The sequence below is a fragment of the Oryx dammah genome, unplaced genomic scaffold (assembly GCF_014754425.2).
Source record: "Oryx dammah isolate SB20612 unplaced genomic scaffold, SCBI_Odam_1.1 HiC_scaffold_11, whole genome shotgun sequence".
In the NCBI taxonomy this organism is placed as follows: Eukaryota; Metazoa; Chordata; class Mammalia; order Artiodactyla; family Bovidae; genus Oryx; species Oryx dammah.
Genome location: NW_024070195.1, coordinates 4,734,678 through 4,753,021, shown reverse-complemented (window position 1 = coordinate 4,753,021; position 18,344 = coordinate 4,734,678). Strand labels below are relative to the sequence as shown.

The following is an 18,344-nucleotide window of genomic DNA, read 5'->3' as shown; positions in this document are numbered from 1 at the left end:
AGTAATATTAAGTATATTACCGCTGCTAAGCTGCTAAGTCGCTTCAGTCGTGTCTGACTCTGTGCAACCCCATAGACGGCAGCCCACCAGGCTCCACCATCCCTGGGATTCTCCAGGCAAGAACACTGGAGTGGGTTGCCATTTCCCCTAAAGACCATCTAATATTTTCCTTTCTTTTCATCAGTTTCTTCCATTTTTAATTTGTTAACCTGCTTCAAAAATAGGTTCTACTGGTCAAAGGAAGTCACAAGGTCAGTCCAGACTGACCGACCTGGAAGGGGAACAAAGTCCTTCTCTTGATGGCAGAGCAGTGTGCTGTCCCGAGTATACAGAGCAAGGAGGAAGTGTTGTAGACATGTTAGAGTCTCACCCAAGTTCTCTAATCATGAGTTTCTGTAGTTAAAAAATGGGTATTTTGGTTTTTTAATTATTTTTTTTGGGGGGTCGTGTCTTACACCATGTGGGATCTTAGTTCCTCAACCAGGCATGGAACCCATCCCCCCTACATTGGAAGCACAAAGTCTTAACCAACCAGGGAAGTCCTGAAAATGGGTATTTTAATATTTCCTGAAATAGATTAATGTGAAGATTGAGAATGTGGTATGTTATGTGCTGTCGTCGTTTAGTTGCTCAGTTGGGCCAACTCTTTTGCGACCCCATGGATTGTAGCCCACCAGGCTCCTCTGTTCATGGATCACCCAGGCAAGAATACTAGAGTGGTTTGCCATTTTCTTCTCTAGGGGATTGTCCCCACCCAGGGATCAAACCCTCATCTCCTGCGTTGCAGGTGGATTCTTTACCATTGAGTCACCTGGGAAACCCATGTTATGTGTGATAACAGTTTATAAATCGTAAAGTGCAAAACATATGCAAGACATTATAATGGTGGCAGTTAAAGGCAGGCTGGAAGAATGAGAGCAGATTATACAGGGCTTTAAAAGAAGATACAGGAGGTTATTGAAATAATATTTATTGAGCATTTGATATGTCCCAGGCACAGTTCTAAGTACTTTACAAGTTTAATCTTTTTTAATCATTACAGCTTTATAACATGGATATTTTATGGCCATTTTGTAGGAAAGGAAATTCAGGCAAGTGGCACAGCCAGAATTTGAACCCAGTTCTGTCTGATTCCATGGAGAAGGCAATGGCACCCACTCCAGTACTCTTGCCTGGCAAATCCCATGGGTGGAGAAGCCTGGTAGGCTGCAGTCCATGGGGTCGCATGCATTGGAGAAGGAAATGGCAACCCACTCCAGTGTTCTTGCCTGGGGAATCCCAGGGACAGGGGAACCTGGTGGGCTGCCATCTGTGGGGTTGCACAGAGTTGAACACGACTGAAGCGACTTAGCAGCAGCAGCAGCTGTCTGATTCCAGAGTGTCAACTACTGGACCCGGAGTTCTATCGCTTATCTCCTAATCAGTTGGCAATTAGAGAAGGGGAGGAGCAGCTACCCCAGAACCACTAAATCAGAACTTGGGGAGGCACAACCCGGAATGTTCATGTTTAACTCCACATTAATGTGGGAGAAGCAATCACTTGTGAAGAGGGAGCCCAAAGGCGAATCCAGCCTCTGTGCCCCATCACTGAATGAAACCTTGGAGATAAGAGTTTTGGGTGAAGTAGAAAAGAACAGCTTTAAAACTGTGTGTCCCAATGTGGAGGGGGTAGTGAGAGTCTTATAGTAATGGTTCAAACATGGGGTGATCAGCTCGTGGTCACTCTTCTGATGGGCTGGTGATGAGGTAAGTGGGAGTTAGCATCATCAACCTTCTGTTTTCCAATCAGTCTGGGGTCTACACATGCTTGTGGGCAGCTTTCAGTTAACTTCTCCCACCTGGTAGGGGTTTCAGTATCTGCAGAAAAGCTCAAGGACATTGTTCTGTGTATCCCTTGATGGGGAACCAGCGCCCTGCCCCAAGGCTGCACTATTTTTTTTTTTTTTTTTTTGGCCTCATAGCTTGCAGGGACCCTAGTTCCCCAATCAGGAATTGAACCCAGACTACAGCAGTGAGGGGCTTCCCTGAGAGCTCAGTTGGTAAAGAATCCGCCTGCAATGCAGAAGACCCTGGTTCGATTCCTGGGTCAGGAAGATCCGCTGGAGAAGGGATAAGTTACCCATTCCAGTATTCTTGAGCTTCCCTTGCGGCTCAGCTGGTAAAGAATCCGCCTACAATGCAGGAGACCTGGGTTCGATCTCTGCATTGGGAAGATACCCTGGAGAAGGGAAAGGCTACCCAATCCAGTATTCTGGCCTGGAGAATTCCATGGACTGACATGAGCAGACATGACAGAGCGACTCTCACTATCTATCTACTGCAGTGAGAACACGGAGTCCTAACTACTCAACCACAAGGGAACTCTAGACATTATTGGTTCTGTTAACTGTTCCTCTCTTGTCTCCACATCCCCTCCCTTTACTAATTAACAACTGTTTGAACCTCCTCCTTGGAACTCAGGGAAGGTCATGGAGGCTGAATGAATTCTGTTCCCTGTAATCAAGAAATGGGGGCCACCGAGAGGTTTTGTGCCCAGGAACCCCACAGTGCCCTGCTAGGTATCAAGCCTGCCCAGGTTTTTCAGTCGTTCAAAGACACTAAGAGACAAGCTTAGAGAGGAATTAGTCTTGCGGGTGCAGAGGGAAACCTGAGTAAGAGAAGTGCCTAGACGTGCAGAGGATAATGAAGGGCTTTAAAAATAACTATGTTTTCTGGAGGTAGATGTCAAAGGGAGGGAAATGAAGAGTTAGAAGCCTGACTCAATAACTTGCAATAAGCCAAGTTCACATTCTGTTTATGAATTCATCTATTTTATGCCTCTTTATTTCCTCTGCTAGAAATTCCGAAGTTCCATCTTCACCCCACCCCACCTAACACCTCATTTCAGATCTGAAAACAAAATATACCTCCTCTGGGAAGTCTCTCCTGACCACCTCCTGTCCCCAGGTGTCTCAGGTGTGCTGCGCCTTCTTCCATACTATCATTTATAACGCCCTGCTGCTGCTGCTGCTAAGTCACTTGAGACTTAGGGGATTAAGGGGATGACAGAGGATGAGATGGCTGGATGGCATCACCGACTCAATGGACATGAGTCTGAGTGAACTCCGGGATGGACAGGGAGGCCTGGTGTGCTGCGATTCATGAGGTCGAAAAGAGTCGGACCCGACTGAGTGACTGAACTGAACTGAACACAGCAGCACTAGATTCTTGTCAGCACCGGATTTGTTTCTTCACGACTACAAATCAAAGCACCCTAGCAAGAAACAGTCCCTTCCATAATTACACACATTTTCTCTTAGCCTACGGAACAACTAGTTGAGATTTTGTAAATACAGATACCAAGCACTTTTTGCTTTTTACATGGGCATGAATGACTCGGAGAAGTGATCTGGGCAAACTAATCTCTAGACCTATTTCTTCATTTATTGGAAATGACTAAACTGTTCCCCAGAGTTGCCATGATGACCAAGGTGGCAAAGCAGGCACGTCAAAACCCTCTGTAAAATACTGGTGGCTGGTAACAGTACGGGTAATATATTTATGCCACTATTATTAATATTCCCTGGAGAAGGGAATGGCAACCCACTCCAGTATTCTTGCTTGGAAAATCCCATAGACACAGGAGCCTGGCGGGCTACAGTCCATGGGGTCGCAAAGAGTCGGACACGACTGAGTGACTAACACACACACACATTATTTATATTATTCTATAACTAAATTCCCTCTCCGCCAACCTCTCCAAACCTCTCCAGCGGGTTTGCTGCTGCTGCTGCTAAGTCGCTTCAGTCGTGTCCGACTCTGTGTGACCCCATAGACGGCAGCCCACCAGGCTCCTCTGTCCCTGGGATTCTCCAGGCAAGAACATTGGAGTGGGTTGCCATTTCCTTCTTCTCCAATGCATGAAAATGAAAAGTGAAAGGGAAGTCCTCAGTCGTGTCCGACTCTTAGCGACCCCATGGACTGCAGCCCACCAGGCTGCTCCATCCATGGGATTTCCCGGGCAAAAGTACTGGAGTGGATTGCCAATGCCAGCGGGTTTAGGGAGGAGGAATAAGTTTATCTCTAATTTTCAGACAGCCTCTGCCGGCAGCACCTGCCCTAAACCAGCATGGCGGCACCGGCTTCCTTCAAGGTCAGGTCACTGGCTACACCGTAGTGCCCTTACGGGAACCGCCCCTGGGTTGACTCGGCTTCCCCGACACCTTTTGATGACGCCAAAGCCCCGCGGAGGGAGAGCTGTCCGCGGAGGTGTGCGCAGGCGCAACGCGGTCGCGGGTGGGCGGAGCTGGTCGGGATGAGCGGCGGTGGGACGGAGAGCCCGGTGGGTTGCGAGGCCGCCCCGGGTGGTGGCGGCGGCGGCGGCGGCGGCGGCGGCGGCAAGAAGAAGGATTCTCTGGGGTTCGCGGGCTCGCCGGCGCACCTCATTATCAGGGGTAAGGCGTAGCAGGGTTCTCGCCTGGTGGTCCCAGCGCAGCCCCACCGACCAGGCGGCGCCCTCTGACCCGGGGCCCAGCCGCAGGTCGAGCCCCGGCGGCCTCGGGTTTGCGGCAGGCTGGGGGTGGGGGACCCTGGCCCGGGTGCGCCCCTTTTCTCCGCGCCTGGTGCCTCCCAGCAACGGCAAACCGACCCAGCCCTTCCTGCTTCCTTGTAGAAGCCACCTGTTTTGAAAGTTTATATTAATCGCTTTATCCTTCTGAAACTTGCCTTTGTGCTTGACGTTTTATTTGTGGGATTTTCCCATGTTAATTAAATGTTACCCCACTGTATTCATTTAAATTCACTGCTTTGTAGTATCCATATTAAGTTGTTCCCCACCCCAGCCCCGCCTTTTCCTTTCCTTATACTCGTCTCGTAGTAAGCAATCATACATTGTCTCTCTTTTGTATAAGAGGTTTTTCAAGCGCACATACTTGAGCGTGAAATTGCTGGGTGTGCATGTCTTCTAACTTTACTAGATGTGGCCAAATTGCTCTCAAAACTAGCGATTGACCAACCAGATAATCCATAGTCTGAACTGGATTTTAATCTCAGCATGAAATTGCTGGGTGTATATGCCTTCACTTTATTAGATATTGCTTAATTGTTCTCAAAACGGCTTTACCAATTTACTAACCGGATAATCCATAGTCTGAACTGGATTTTAACCTGTGTATGTTTATGGGGAACAGGAAGAGTGAAACAAGCTAGAGATTGTGCCACTTAGCATGGGTTGACCTTGAATTTCATTTTCTCTTTACAGATCTTGGAGAAATTCATTCAAGGCTCTTAGATCACAGACCCATTATCCAAGGTGAAACCCGTTATTTTGTGAAAGAATTTGAAGTGAGTATTTGCAACTCATTTTGCAAAAATACCACCTGATCTGCTAGTGTGTTAATACACAGAGGGGAATTCTCTAGTTTTAAAATCTCTGATTTCTGTTCTTGTGTCTATAAAATATACAATGTAAAACTTATTAAGAGACATTGACATGAATAGAGGGAGCACAAGTGTAGGTGGGAGGAGCCTCGGGCTCCAGGTCTGGGGTCTGCTTTGGCTGGTTTACTGTCTGTTGAGCTCAGTTTTTCTTCAGTAAGATGTTGCTGCTGCTGCTAAGTCGCTTCAGTCATGTCCGACTCTCTGCGACCCCATAGACGGCAGCCCACCAGGCTCCCCCTTCCCTGGGATTCTCCAGGCAAGAACACTGGAGTGGGTTGCCATTTCCTTCTCCAATGGATGAAAGTGAAAAGTGAAAGTGAAGTCGCTCAGTCGTGTATGACTCTTTGGGACCCTGTGGACTGTAGCCCACCAGGCTCCTCCTTCCAGGCAAGAGTACTGGAGTGGGGTGCCATTGCCTTCTCTGTCTGTAAGATGAGATATAGTAAAAAAAAAAAAAAAAAAGAGAGAAAAAAATTTTTAAGATGGATGGGTCAATTTTCCAGACCCCTTTTCTGTATTCTTTTTTTCTCATTTGAGGCAGCAGCATCTACCCAAAGCTCTCAAGTTAAAGCATGAGAATCACCCCTGGCTATTCCCTCTCCTGTAGGTCATACTCAGCGATCAAGTTTCTAGACATTACTGCACAAATGTATCCTTTCTGATCGGTATGCCTGCCCTATCAACCCAGTCAAATCTAGTCTTCACCCTGCTGCCCGAGTAGTAGTTGTTGAGTCGCTCAGTCGTGTCTGACTCTTTGTGACCCCATGGACTGTAGCGTGTAAGTCTCCTCTGTCGTCCGCTCTCCCAAAGTTTGCTCAAATTCATTGAGTCAGTAATACTATCTAACCAGCTCATCCTCTGCCGCCCTCTTCTTTTGCCTTCAATCTTTCCCAGCATCAGGGTCTTTCCAGTGAGTTGGCTCTTCGAATCAGGTGGCCAAAGTATTAGAGCTTCGGCTTCAGCTTTAGGGGTTCTAATGAATTTTCAGGGTTGATTTCCTGTAGGATTGACAGGTGAAGGAACTCTGCCAGAGAGTTTAAAACCCTCAGATGTCATTTTCTGTCTATAGACAAAGGCCAGTATCCTGCTGCGACCTGGTCCCTGTCTTTCTAGCTGGACCATCTACCACCCAGCCTCTTACGTTCTGTCCCACAGTCATGATGCACCAGCCTGCCGTCCTGTTGCATTTGACTGTGGTTTTGCACATGTATAATTGGTTCACTGTGCACCACATAGTAACACCCCTCACTCCTGATAGGTTGATGGTGGTTAATGGTGTTACACAAACAATTTTGTGATTCTCTGTGAGTCAGGATTTTATTTTCAAGTGAGACTCCAAGCAGGAAGTGTTCGGTCTGCCAAAAGGGGGGAAGGTTTCCATAAACCCTTTACAAGTCCAGAAAGCCTCTGGTACAGAGCACTCAGGCATGGACAGGGTTGCTGCGCTGGACACCATTTCTGGGCTCAGCAGACACAAGAGTCTGCAGAACACCTGCTTCACAGTGTTGTTGTGAAGATGAAAGGTGTGTGTCTCTTGGAATCTTTTCTGGTACCTGAAGGTGGCTGTTGGTTTTCTTCGTCATCATTTTGTTTCAGGATAAGAATAGTTATCCCTCACACAGAAAATTCACTAGACCCTGTCCCCTTATCCTGCTATGTAAAGATCGTTGGCAGTTCCTTGCTGCTGCTGCTAAGTCGCTTCAGTCTTGTCTGACTCTGTGCGACCCCAGGGACGGCAACCCACCAGACTCCCCCATCCCTGGGATTCTCCAGGCAAGAATACTGGAGTGGGTTGCCATTTCCTTCTCCAATGCATGAAAGTGAAAAGTGAAAGTGAAGTCGCTCAGTCGTGTCTGACTCTTAGCGACCGCATGGACTACAGCCTACCAGGCTCCTCCGTCCATGGGATTTTCCAGGCAAGAGTACTGGAGTGGGGTGCCATTGCCTTCTCCAGGCACTTCCTTAGTGAGAAGAAAGTCTAGGTACAGTGTGGTGGGTACTCTGCTCGAGGTCTTACAGGGTGAAAATCCGGGGCTGGGCCAGGCGCCATCGTTACTTGGTGCTCATGGTCCTCCGGATTCCTGTGACTGTGGCGGGACTCACTTCCTCACTGAGGTAGACGAAGGTCCCGTTTCCTTGCTTGCTGTCAGCTGGGAGTCACTCAGCTCCGAGAAGCCGCCCACCTTCCTTGCCATATGGTCTCCTCTTCAGAGATTCGGGCTTCCCTGTGGCTCAGCTGGTAAAGAATCCCCTGCAGTGCAGGAGACCTGGGTTCAGTCCCAGGGTTGGGAAGATCCCCTGGAGAAGGGAATGGCTACCCATTCCAGTATTCCGGCCTGGAGAATTCCATGGACTGTATAGTCAGTCCATGGGGTCGCAAAGAATTGGACATAACTGAGCGACCTTCACTTACTCACTCACTCACTCAAAGACTTAACAAGTGGAGACTCCATCAGGTGGAATCCCTTTCATGCTTCAAGTCTCTCTTGCCGAGAAGAGCACAGGCCTTGTTAAGGACTCACTGATGAAGTCAGGTCTCCTTGGAATCATCTCCCTTAAAGTCAGCTGATGTGAGACTTTAAGTAAACCATAGAGTAGCTTCACAGCAGGACCTCCATTAGGGTTTGACTGAATAACTGACAGGTGTCTGTGGGCTTTCCGTGTGGTGCAGCTGTAAGGAATCTGCCTGCCGATGCAGAAGACAGGGGTTTGACCCTGGGTCACGGAGGTCCCCTGGAGTGAGAAATGGCAACCCTCTCCAGCATTCTTACCTGGAGAATCCCATGGACGGAGGAGCCTGGCGGGCCACAGTCCATGGGGGTCTCAGAGTCCAGCAGGACTGAACAGTGTTGCTGTTGCCCAGTTGCTCAGTTGTGTCCAGTTCTTTGCAACCCCATAGACTGCAGCACATCCTCTTCTCCCGCCTTTAATCTTTCCCAGCATCAGGGTCTTTTCTAATGAGTCAGCTCTTCACATCAGGGGGCCAAAGCATTGGAGCTTCTGCTTCAGCATCAGGCCTTCCAGTCTTTCCTTTAGGATGGACTGGTTGCAGTCCAAGGGACTCTCAAGAGTCTTCTCCAGCCCCACAGTTCAAAATCATCAATTCAGCTTTCTTTATGGTCCAACTCTCGTATCCATACACGATTATGGGAGAACCATAGCTTTGACTAGACAGACCCTGGTCGGCAAAGTAATGTCTCTGCTTGTTAATATGCTATCTAGGTTGGTCATAGCTTTTCTTCCGAGGAGCAAGCGTCTTTTAATTTCATGGCTGCAGTCACCATCTTCAGTGATTTTGGAACCCAAGAAAATAAAGTCTGTCTCTGTTTCCATTGTTTCCTCATCTATTTGCCATGAAGTGATGGGACCAGATGCCAGGATGTTAGTTTTCTGAATGTTGAGTTTTAAGCCAACTTTTTCACTCTTCTCTTTCACTTTCATCAAGAGGCTCTTTAGTGCCTCTTTGCTTTCTGCCATAAGGGTGGTTTCATCTGCACATTTGAGGTTATTGACCTGCATACAGATTTCTCAGGAGGCAGGTAAGGTGATCTGGTACTCCCATCTCTAAGAATTTTCCAGTTTGTTGTGAATCACACAGTCAGAGGCTTTGGCATAGTCAATGAAGCAGATGTTTTTCTGGAACTCTGTTGCTTTCTCTATGAACCAGTGGATGTTGGCAATTGGATCTCTGGTTCCTCTGCCTTTTCTAAATCCAGCTTGAACCTCTGGAATTTCTCAGTTCTCGTCCTGTTGACGCCTCTTAGAGCACAGCACAGGCTGTATCTGGAGGTGGGGGTCTCAGGGACCACCTTAGACTTCTCCCTCCCATAAGCTCTTATTACTACCTATGTTTTCCTTACTCTCTGCTTGTTTATTGCCCATTGCCCTTCACGAGAATGCAGACAGTTAACCGTTCTTACGCTTTGTTGTATCCAAGTGTCTGGTGTGTTGAAGGTACCTAGTATGATCCAGGGGAGCAGGTGGCAGAGCTTGGACTGAAACTTGGCTTTTCCAGCATGCACTGGTTTTTCCATACATCATCTTTCTCCCTGCTGCGCCAGGCCGACTAATTTGAAATACTAGTTTTTTTTTTTTTTTTTAAAGTTTGTAAATGTGTCTCTAAAGACCTGTGTGTGTGTGCGTGCGCTCAGTTGTGTCCAAGTCTTTGCGACCCCGTGGACTGCAGCCCACCAGGCCCCTCTGTCCAAATCCCAGGCAAGAATGCTGGAGTGGGTTGCTTCCCTTATTCAGGGGATATTCCCGACCCAGGGATCAAACCCACGTCTCTGATGTCACTTGCATTGGGAGGTGGATTCTTTACCGCTAGCACCACCTGGGAAGGAGATTGTTTATTAAAGAAGAAAAATTTCACACTGGATATGGTAGATGTAAGCTTGATGTAGAAGGTCCAACACAGCGTCTTGAGCACTTTGCGGGAGACCTCGAGTTAGGAACCAGCGCTGTATCCGTGGGTGAGACAGACCCAGGCCCCTCTTCAGGCAGCTGGGCTGAGTCCTGTCCTCACGGAAGAATAGTCTCTGAAGGGCTCAGAGCATTTCGTCACCGTTCTGGTGCTCTCTGCAGCTGCCTGTCGCGTCACTCGTCTTCATGAAAGGTCCCTGATCCTGGCCTCTCCCACAGTCACCTCCGGGGCGGTCTTTCTGGGAGTTCAGTGGAAATTCCTCTACATCGGGCTCAGCTGGCTTTTCTGTTACACTCTAACCTTTCCCCCTCAAATTGTGAGGGAGACTCTGAGAGTGTTTCAGAGATTTAGAGTTGAGTAGATATGTGCACTATTTACAGCTCTTTTCTTGGCCCAAATAATACCCTCCTCTACTTAATGAAAGTGATCTTCCCTGAGTCACACAGCTGGGCCGGTGGGAAGGGTGAGGAGCACTGTCAGGGCTTCCTGGAAGTTTCCCATTTTCTTTTTTATTTTAATTTATTGAAATACAGTTATTAACAGTGTTTCAGGTACACAGCAAAGGGATTGAGTTATGCACACACATTGTTTTTCAGATTCTTTTCCATTACCGATTATTACATGATGTTGAACATGGTTCCTTGAGTTTCGTCTTCTCTAGACCGTTTAAATGTGATTCACTTGAAGCAAACCGGCTCATGTTTAAAGGGAAGCTTGTTTGTAGTTTTTATATTTTTAAAAGTTAATGCACCCGGCAACAACGATCTTTTTCTTGATAAAATTTTGTCTCCGAAAGAAAGGAGTGAGTGCCACACGGTGGCAGCATTGCTTCAGTTATCGGCATCCTGCTATAATACTGTAGACCCTCTTTTGTGTTTGCTAGTGTTTCAGGACCCTTGACTGTCTTGCTCCCGACTTTGCACAGCGCTTTTCTTCCCCCTATTGCAGTCAGTGCTGTGAACAGAGATCCCGGCGGGGCCCCTCGGGTGTGCATCCGCCTGGTGGTCTCAGCGAGTAAGGAGGTGCCGGACCTCTGAGAGGGGAGGCCCGCGCGGGTCACAGTTCATGACCTGCGGTTCTGCGCCAGCTCCTTGCTTCATTTTCAGCAAGTTTCATTCTCTGTTTTATTCAAGAGTTTCTGAATATACCCGACTGTGTCTGAAGGAAGGTATTTGGTTCCTAGGGACAGACTCCTGAAGAGAGTAGCTCTCCTTTCCTCCCACAGCAGCCAGAGCCCCACGACCTCAGCCTTTCCTCCAGCAGGGCTGCTCACGTCCTCTTGCTCACAGGGTGGCTTCTGGAGGCCTGGTATCACGTGTGCGTTTCCTGCAGCAGAAGGGAAGGCAAGTGGGAAGCGGCTAGTGGTATCTGTTCTACAGGCACCTTTACCACCAAATGCTTCCCAGGTGGCTCAGTGGTAAGGAATCCACTTGCTAACATAGGAGATGCAAGAAACACAGGTTCGATCCCTGGGTGAGAGAGATTCCCTGGAGGAGGAAATGGCAACCCACTGCCGTGGTCTTGCCTGGAAAGTTCCAGGGTGAGAGGAGCCTGGTGGGTTACAATCCTTGAGGTCGCAAAGAGTTGAACACGACCGAGCAGGCACACCGCCACCGCAGTGACTCCAGGAATGCTTGGTGATCACCACCAAACGGTATTTGGGTGTTCAGAGGAAGAGAGACGAGGGAACGGATCCAGAACTGTCTGCCTCAGCAGATACACAAAAAACAAATAAGAAACGGTCTCTACCTCCAGGGATTTACCAGCTGCAGAGAGCAGATTGTGATGATGAAATTATAATGATAAAATTGGCACAGTGATTGAGATCTCATGAGGGAACAACTCTCAACTGAGTTGGGAGGGAACTTTTCAGAAGAGGGGCTGATGTTTGACCTGAGAAAGAAACATAGATGTTAGAGAAAGACAGAAAAAGTGGAGGCAATGTGGATTAAATTTGAGGGAGGAAAAAAAGATTGTTCAGATAGGTGCAGTAATGAGAAGAGTTGGGAAGGTTCATGTTGATGCATTTGAATGTTGATTTATTAAAGAGAAAATCCCTTGAAAGGCAGGACAAAGTAAAATTTCACTTGACATCTGATCTCTCATTTTGGTTAGGTTGTACAAGTATCTCAGATTATTAAATAAAAGGAAAAAGTCTATCCCCCATATGACATGTAATAAATTTATATATATATACAGTATGGTTTTAGGACTTGTGGGACTACTATTTGAAGGAAAGAAAAATTTAAATATTACATCAGTCTCATTTCCTCTCTGATACTATTACGTCTTTAATGTAAAAATATAATAACTGTACTAATAGTCTGAATAATTGCTAACATTTTTAAGTGTTTTGTGCCAAGTACTGTCTTAAGCACATTATATGAGCACTTGTTATCAGTTTCAATTTGAGAGAAGTTCACCAGATCTGTAATTTTATGGGGTGTTATACATCAGAAACCAAGCTTCATTCTTTCTTTCTCTCTCAACTTCTGTATAAGTTTAAAATTAGAGTAAAATATCTTGCCCCAGCTGTTCCATAAGATGGTTCAAAACAAAACCTCTAGTAACTACTATACCATTATTTCCTCATAATCACATTTACCACGCTTCATTTTCAGTGAACTTTTTGCATTGTATTATTTTAAGATTTACGATAAACTCACTAATACAGCACAGAGTGCTCGTGCACCCCTCGCCCCCTTTCTCCCATTATTAATCTTGTATATTAATTACTGTGCCACATCGGTAAAAACTAAGAAACTGACACCAGAACATGACTGCTAATGAAACACCAGACTTTGCGCGCATCTCACCAGTTTTCCATTACAGCGCTCTTCCTGTCCCGGGACCTAGCCCAGGGCAGCACACTGCTTTTAACCGTCCTGTCTCTCTAGTCCGCTTTGGTCTGTGACAATTTTTTGGGCTTTCCTTGTTTCTCTTGATCTTGACAGTCTTGAGTTCTGGCCAGTATCCTGTAGAGTCTGGCCCCGTCTGGGTCTGTCTGATGTTTTCCTTAGGATTAGACGGGGCTGACACACTCTGGGAAGGCGTCCCAGCGAGGGAGCACGTCCCTCTGGTCACGTCACCTCGGGAGGTGCATGCCGTCGTCATGACGTCACTCACGAGGTCACCTTTGTTGGCTCCACCCTGAAGTCCATGTTTTTCTCATTCCCAGCTTTATTCTCTGGAAGCGAGTCACTCAGTAGAGCCCACCCAAGCGGGAGGGTGGGTTAAGCTCAGCTTTCTGAAGCTGGGGCTGGGCTCCGGGTCCCAGGACCACCCCCAAGTGCATCAGTTCACCAGCACTAATCAGCAGGCCGGTGCCCGAGGTTTATCGTGGCTGAAGGAGGCAGAGCAGACTCGCAAAGGGAACAGGTGCCTGGGGAGGCGTCTAGAGGAAGCCAGGCAGAAGCTTCCAAGGGTGTCACCCGGCGGAGTCATACGAGGCACGCTTCACTCCCCCAGGAGGGGGTTGTGACAACGTGTGATGTGTTGTCTTCCAGGGAAGCTCATCTGAGCCTGGGGGTCCAGGGTTCTTACTGGGGACCCGACAAGCAGACAGCCTCTGCCTGGCACATATCAAAGTTCTGGACTCCTGGAAGGAGGGACGTGTCTTGTCATTCACGGGAAGTGTTACCTGCTTGGGGGCTGTTGGCTGGTCAAGTTCCCAGTCCCCACAAAGGCCAGCCATGCAGGCAGGCCTTCGTAAGGTGGTCTCAGGCCCTGAGTGATAACTCTCGTCTACACAGGGAAGAACCCACATGTTACTACCTTCTCCACACACTTTTGAGTGAAGTGGAATCAGAGCATAATAATAGAAGCTTTATGATAATAAGAACAACAAAATGTAATTTAAAATCTGATCATTTCTTTGCCGCAGATGAAATGCATGGAATCTACGTCTCATTCTTTTAGTGTTTCTTATGCCCATTTTTAAACATTGGTATGAAAATATGACTCATATTTGCAACTTTTGAAGCATTTCATAATTAAAAAAAAAAATACCTCCGGGTTGTGACCTCAGTCATCGTCAAATAATTAGAAGAAGGCTGTATGAATTTCAGTAATAAGTAGTAACATAGCAACCAGAACTTGGGTGGAAGTCTCAGAAAGTAATTGCTAAGATTTAAGGCACAATACTTTTCTTTTAAAAGGAAAAACGTGGTCTTCGAGAAATGCGAGTTCTTGAAAATCTGAAGAATATGATCCATGAGACAAATGAACATACTCTTCCGACATGTAGAGCAACAATGGAAGACAGCTTAAACCAAGTTCTCCAGAGATGTAAGCCAGCGTTTTTTTTTTATATTGCTTTATTTCATAACGCACGCTCTGCCCAAATGGATTACCCGGGGGTGTTTGGTGGGAGGTGGAGACGAGAGAGGGAAGCCGCCCAGTTTCAGAAGTCAGGTGGTTAGTGTGTGTCGCCCTTGATGTTCAGAGCATCAACCTCCCCAGCAAGGTGGGTGTGCAAGATTTCCCTTCCAGGATGTAAGAAAATTGAAACCTTTTTTTACCTTAAAAAATGTACCTGCAAGAAAATGTCTGATGGCCAGGAATTAGGGTATGCAATGAAGCTTCATTGCCAAGCAGGACACCAGAGTTTTTAACTTAAAAAAGTCCTGTCGTAAATGTTTGTGTTTTATCACTTTTTGCATTAAGCCAAATGTTTTAATGTGGAAAGATGTTTGCTAAAAAGAATATTTTTAAAACATATCAAATTACAAAATCAAAGGAGTTTTATGAGTAACTGAGTTTAAAATTAGAGGTGTTATAAGAAACTCGGGGCTTCCCCTCAAACCCACATTGATGCTGTTCAGTTTGTCCAAGGACAGAGGGTGCTGGCAAGTAATGAGGGGCGGAAGATGAGGCAGCGTCTTTCTCGGAGAGAAGGGAAGCACCAGGACTTTCCTGGTGGCCCAGTGGCTGAGACTCCGAGCTCCCATTGCAGGGGCCTGGGTTCCATCCCTCGACGGGGAGCTATTAATAGATCCCACACACCGCAACCAAGAGTTCGCATGCCACAGCTGAGACCTGGTGCAGCCAAATAGACAAGTTTTTGTTTTGTTTTAAAGAAAGCAAAGGCTGGTGACGTAGTAGCCTGTGAGGGGAAAGGCGGGAGGGCTTGGTTAATGACCGAGTTACATGAGGGTGTGTGTGCAAGTCCGGGTGGTCTGTGCCCTCGGATGCTCGGAGGACAGGCGACATGCGGTTTCTCTGAGCGGAAGAGGGAAGAGTCTAAACCTGATCCCGGGCTTTACATGTCGCTGCAGACATGCCCTATGCTCCTTCACTATGAACGGATTTTTCAGTCCGTTTAATTCCTGGGTCATTGCTGTTTCTGATGGGAAGCCTCATGTTAAAAGCATAGTCTTGGGACTTCCCTAGTGGCCCAGTGGTTAAGACTCTGTCTGCCAGTGCAGGGGACACAGGTTCGGTCCCTGGCCCACGATCCCTGGATCCATGGGGCAGCTCCGTTCCTGCGTTGCAGCTGCTGAGCCTGCACACGCCAGCGTCCGTGCTCCACACCGAAAGGAGCTATCACAATGGAGGCCTGCACACCACAACTAGAGAGCAGCCCCCACTCGCTGCAGCTGGAGAAAGCCCACGTGCATCAGTGAAGATCCAGCATAGCCAAAAATAAATTAAATTTTTTTTTGAAGCATAGTCTTCACAATGAAATAGCAAAGTTTTTAGAGGTCACAGGGAATCCAGACAGTAAATGTGTTTTTCTAAAAGGAAGAATTAAAACGTGAGGCGATAATGAAAGTTTTAGCATTAGAAACGCACAACGGCCTTGGGGGTACTGCTGCTGCTAGAAACAGTAATGGCTTCCCCAGTAGGCTCCAGCCTAAAGATGGCCTTGTATCTCTTATCACGAACGTCACAGGTATAATGGAGATAATCGTTTGCTTTTAGAGCCAGCATAGTTTTTTTAAAAATTGGCCTGGGCCCAGCTGCTGTTCCTGGGGAATTTCACGTTTGAAAAGTTGACATTTTAAGCCGCGATGCTGGCTTGTGTTTATCTATGGGATACACTCTCATCTAAGTAAAGTTAAGCTACAAGGTTAGTGACGGTGGAGTTTTGTCTTGTGCCTGTCAGGCCTGTCTTAGCTCTGCACATCTGAGAGCTGAGTTGGGCATGCGGTCAGCTGAGACTCCCAAAACTTGGTGTGCAGACCTTCAGCTGTTGGTCTAACACTGTGCATGGAACTGAGCTACAGTGGGGCGTTGGGGGGTTGGGGGGGCGCATCCTGGACTGTTGGCACGGAGCCGGTTATAGAATCCTAGCTGAGCGTCTTAGCTTTGGGTGAGCAGGGCCGACAGAGCCAAGAATCACCTGTGGCTTCTGGAAATTTTAACCCCGGAAAGTCCCTGGGTTCTGGGAGGATGTGTAAGCAGGGAGAGTGACCCAGGCAGCACCCTCTCATCAGGACACAGCCTTTACATTTCTCCATCCCAAAGACACTGCTGAGTGTCTGTTCTTCTTGCTTAGAATCAGGAACCAGGCCTCCTTTTGAGAGGGTAAGGACAGAAGGTCTCTAGGGTGTTTCTCAATTTAAGTTAACTAACAAGGCCATAGTAAAAGAATTTTCTCTCCCTTCCTGCCTTCCTCTCTCTTTTTAAAACTATTTTTAATTATTTAAACACACGGATATATGTCTAAGTAATAAGAAAGTAGAAATAAAAAAATAAGAAAAAGAAAGCAATAAATCAGTTTAATTATCTAAAGATAACCGTTGGTTTTTAACTTTGGTGAATTATCACGCCAACATCTCTGTGTATATATATATCGAAATAGAAGGCTGAGTGGAGGTGTTACCTGAATGAACAGTTGGGAAGGTGTGAGGGGCAGAAGAGAACTTTTGGTAAGAATGGGCTCGGGCAATTTTTAAGTTAAGGTATTAATTTTTAAATTTTACTTGAATTTAGCAGAACAAAATCTCAAGTAAAACTGAAGGAAATACGTTAAAATAATTGTTTCTTTGTTGTAAGAGAGAGTTGTTGCTGAAAGATCACTCAGAGAAAAATAATGATTGAAAGTCGGGCAGAAGTTAGAGCGCTGTTGTTTCTGCCTTAGGTGCCAGGGGCGGGGAGGCTCAGGACCTCACCCCTTCCCTCTGCTTCTCCCCCTCCAGCCTCTCAGTTGTGACCCCTAACTTTGTTTACAAGTGAGGTTTTACAGTATTTGCTTTCCATTCTGCAGTAATAATGCTGCCAACTGTTTGGTCTTCAGTTCAGTTCAGTCGCTCAGTCGTGTCCGACTCTTTGCGGCCCCATGAATCGCAGCACGCCAGGCCTCCCTGTCCATCACCAACTCCCGGAGTTCACTCAGACTCAGGTCAGTCGAGTCGGTGATGCCATCCAGCCATCTCATCCTCGGTCGTCCCCTTCTCCTGCCCCCAGTCCCTCCCAACGTCAGAGTCTTTTCCAGTGAGTCAGCTCTTCGCGTGAGGTGGCCACAGCACTGGAGCTTCAGCTTCAGCATCGGTCCTTCAGTTTCTTTCTGTTTTGGTTGGTGTTTAAATCTGTAGTGATGTGATTGTCGTTCTGTTTCCTTAGCTCTGCGGTCTCACTTTCCATGCCGTGGGTTTGATGTCTTTTAATAAACTCGTATGACTATTTTTCTTACGGAGCATCTGGAGAAAGCGGAGGCTTTCTTTCAGGATGGATACGTTGTCTTATCTGCCTCTCCCATATTGAATCCCTTTCTCCTACTCCCCCTCTCTGTTTCTCTGCAAATTAAAGCGTGTTGGAGTTCTAAGAATTTTGTCAGCCCACTTTCTCTTTCTCAGGGTGGGGTGGTTATGGTGCGGTGAGGCGTCTCGGTTCTTCATAGAGTCTGTTCCGTGAATTAGGAACAACCTAAACATGGAGTAGGAGATGGGAAAGGTTAGGGAAATGAGCCTTTTCCTCGTGGAGTCTCTAAAGAAAAGTGTAGTCACTTCTAAGGTAGTTTTCTTAGATTTTAGGAAAGCAGGTTTCCTTAAATTCGGAAAGCAAATCTTTTTTTGGTCATGTGGATGAAAAGTTAAAAAATACGTTACTTCAGAGACTGAGAGTTCTACAGGTGGATATTCTAAGTATGAGGATAACTGTGATAAGAAAAGTGTGCCTTCGTCAGATGCATTCTAATTAAGTTTTTAAACAGCAAAATAAATGTCATGCTCCTGTAACTCTTAGATTAAGCCCAGAAAACGATGAAGCACCCGAAGTCCATAAAATGGATTTTTTAAAAGTTATGTTCAGAACTGGGGGGGTGGGGGGGAAGCCAGGAAATGATGGAACCACTGCTCAGGAGAGATGATGTAATCTTAATAGACCACAGAAAGAAGGCAGATCTAATCAACTCCTGTTTTGTTTTCAGCTTTCCTATTAGAACAAACAGTGATTGGGAACCTTCACTCTTAGTACTTCAGTGTTATCTTTGATTTGACTAGAACAAATGGCTAGTGATAAAAACTTGACTTTTTAACAGTGGCATCCTCCTGTTTGCCAT

At 46.8% G+C, this 18,344-nt stretch overlaps 1 protein-coding gene across 1 annotated transcript in view; it reads left to right on the top strand.

The window, feature by feature from the left end:
- The first annotated feature begins 4,222 nt into the window (after positions 1 to 4,222).
- The window catches only part of BLOC1S5 (biogenesis of lysosomal organelles complex 1 subunit 5), a 28,916-nt gene continuing 14,794 nt past the window's right edge, over positions 4,223 to 18,344 (top strand). Inside the window, exons 1-3 of the mRNA XM_040249408.1 lie at positions 4,223 to 4,433; positions 5,240 to 5,322; positions 13,999 to 14,128. Of these exons, the coding sequence (XP_040105342.1) occupies positions 4,295 to 4,433; positions 5,240 to 5,322; positions 13,999 to 14,128 (352 nt within the window). The 5' untranslated portion in view covers positions 4,223 to 4,294. The remainder of the gene's footprint in view (positions 4,434 to 5,239; positions 5,323 to 13,998; positions 14,129 to 18,344) is intronic.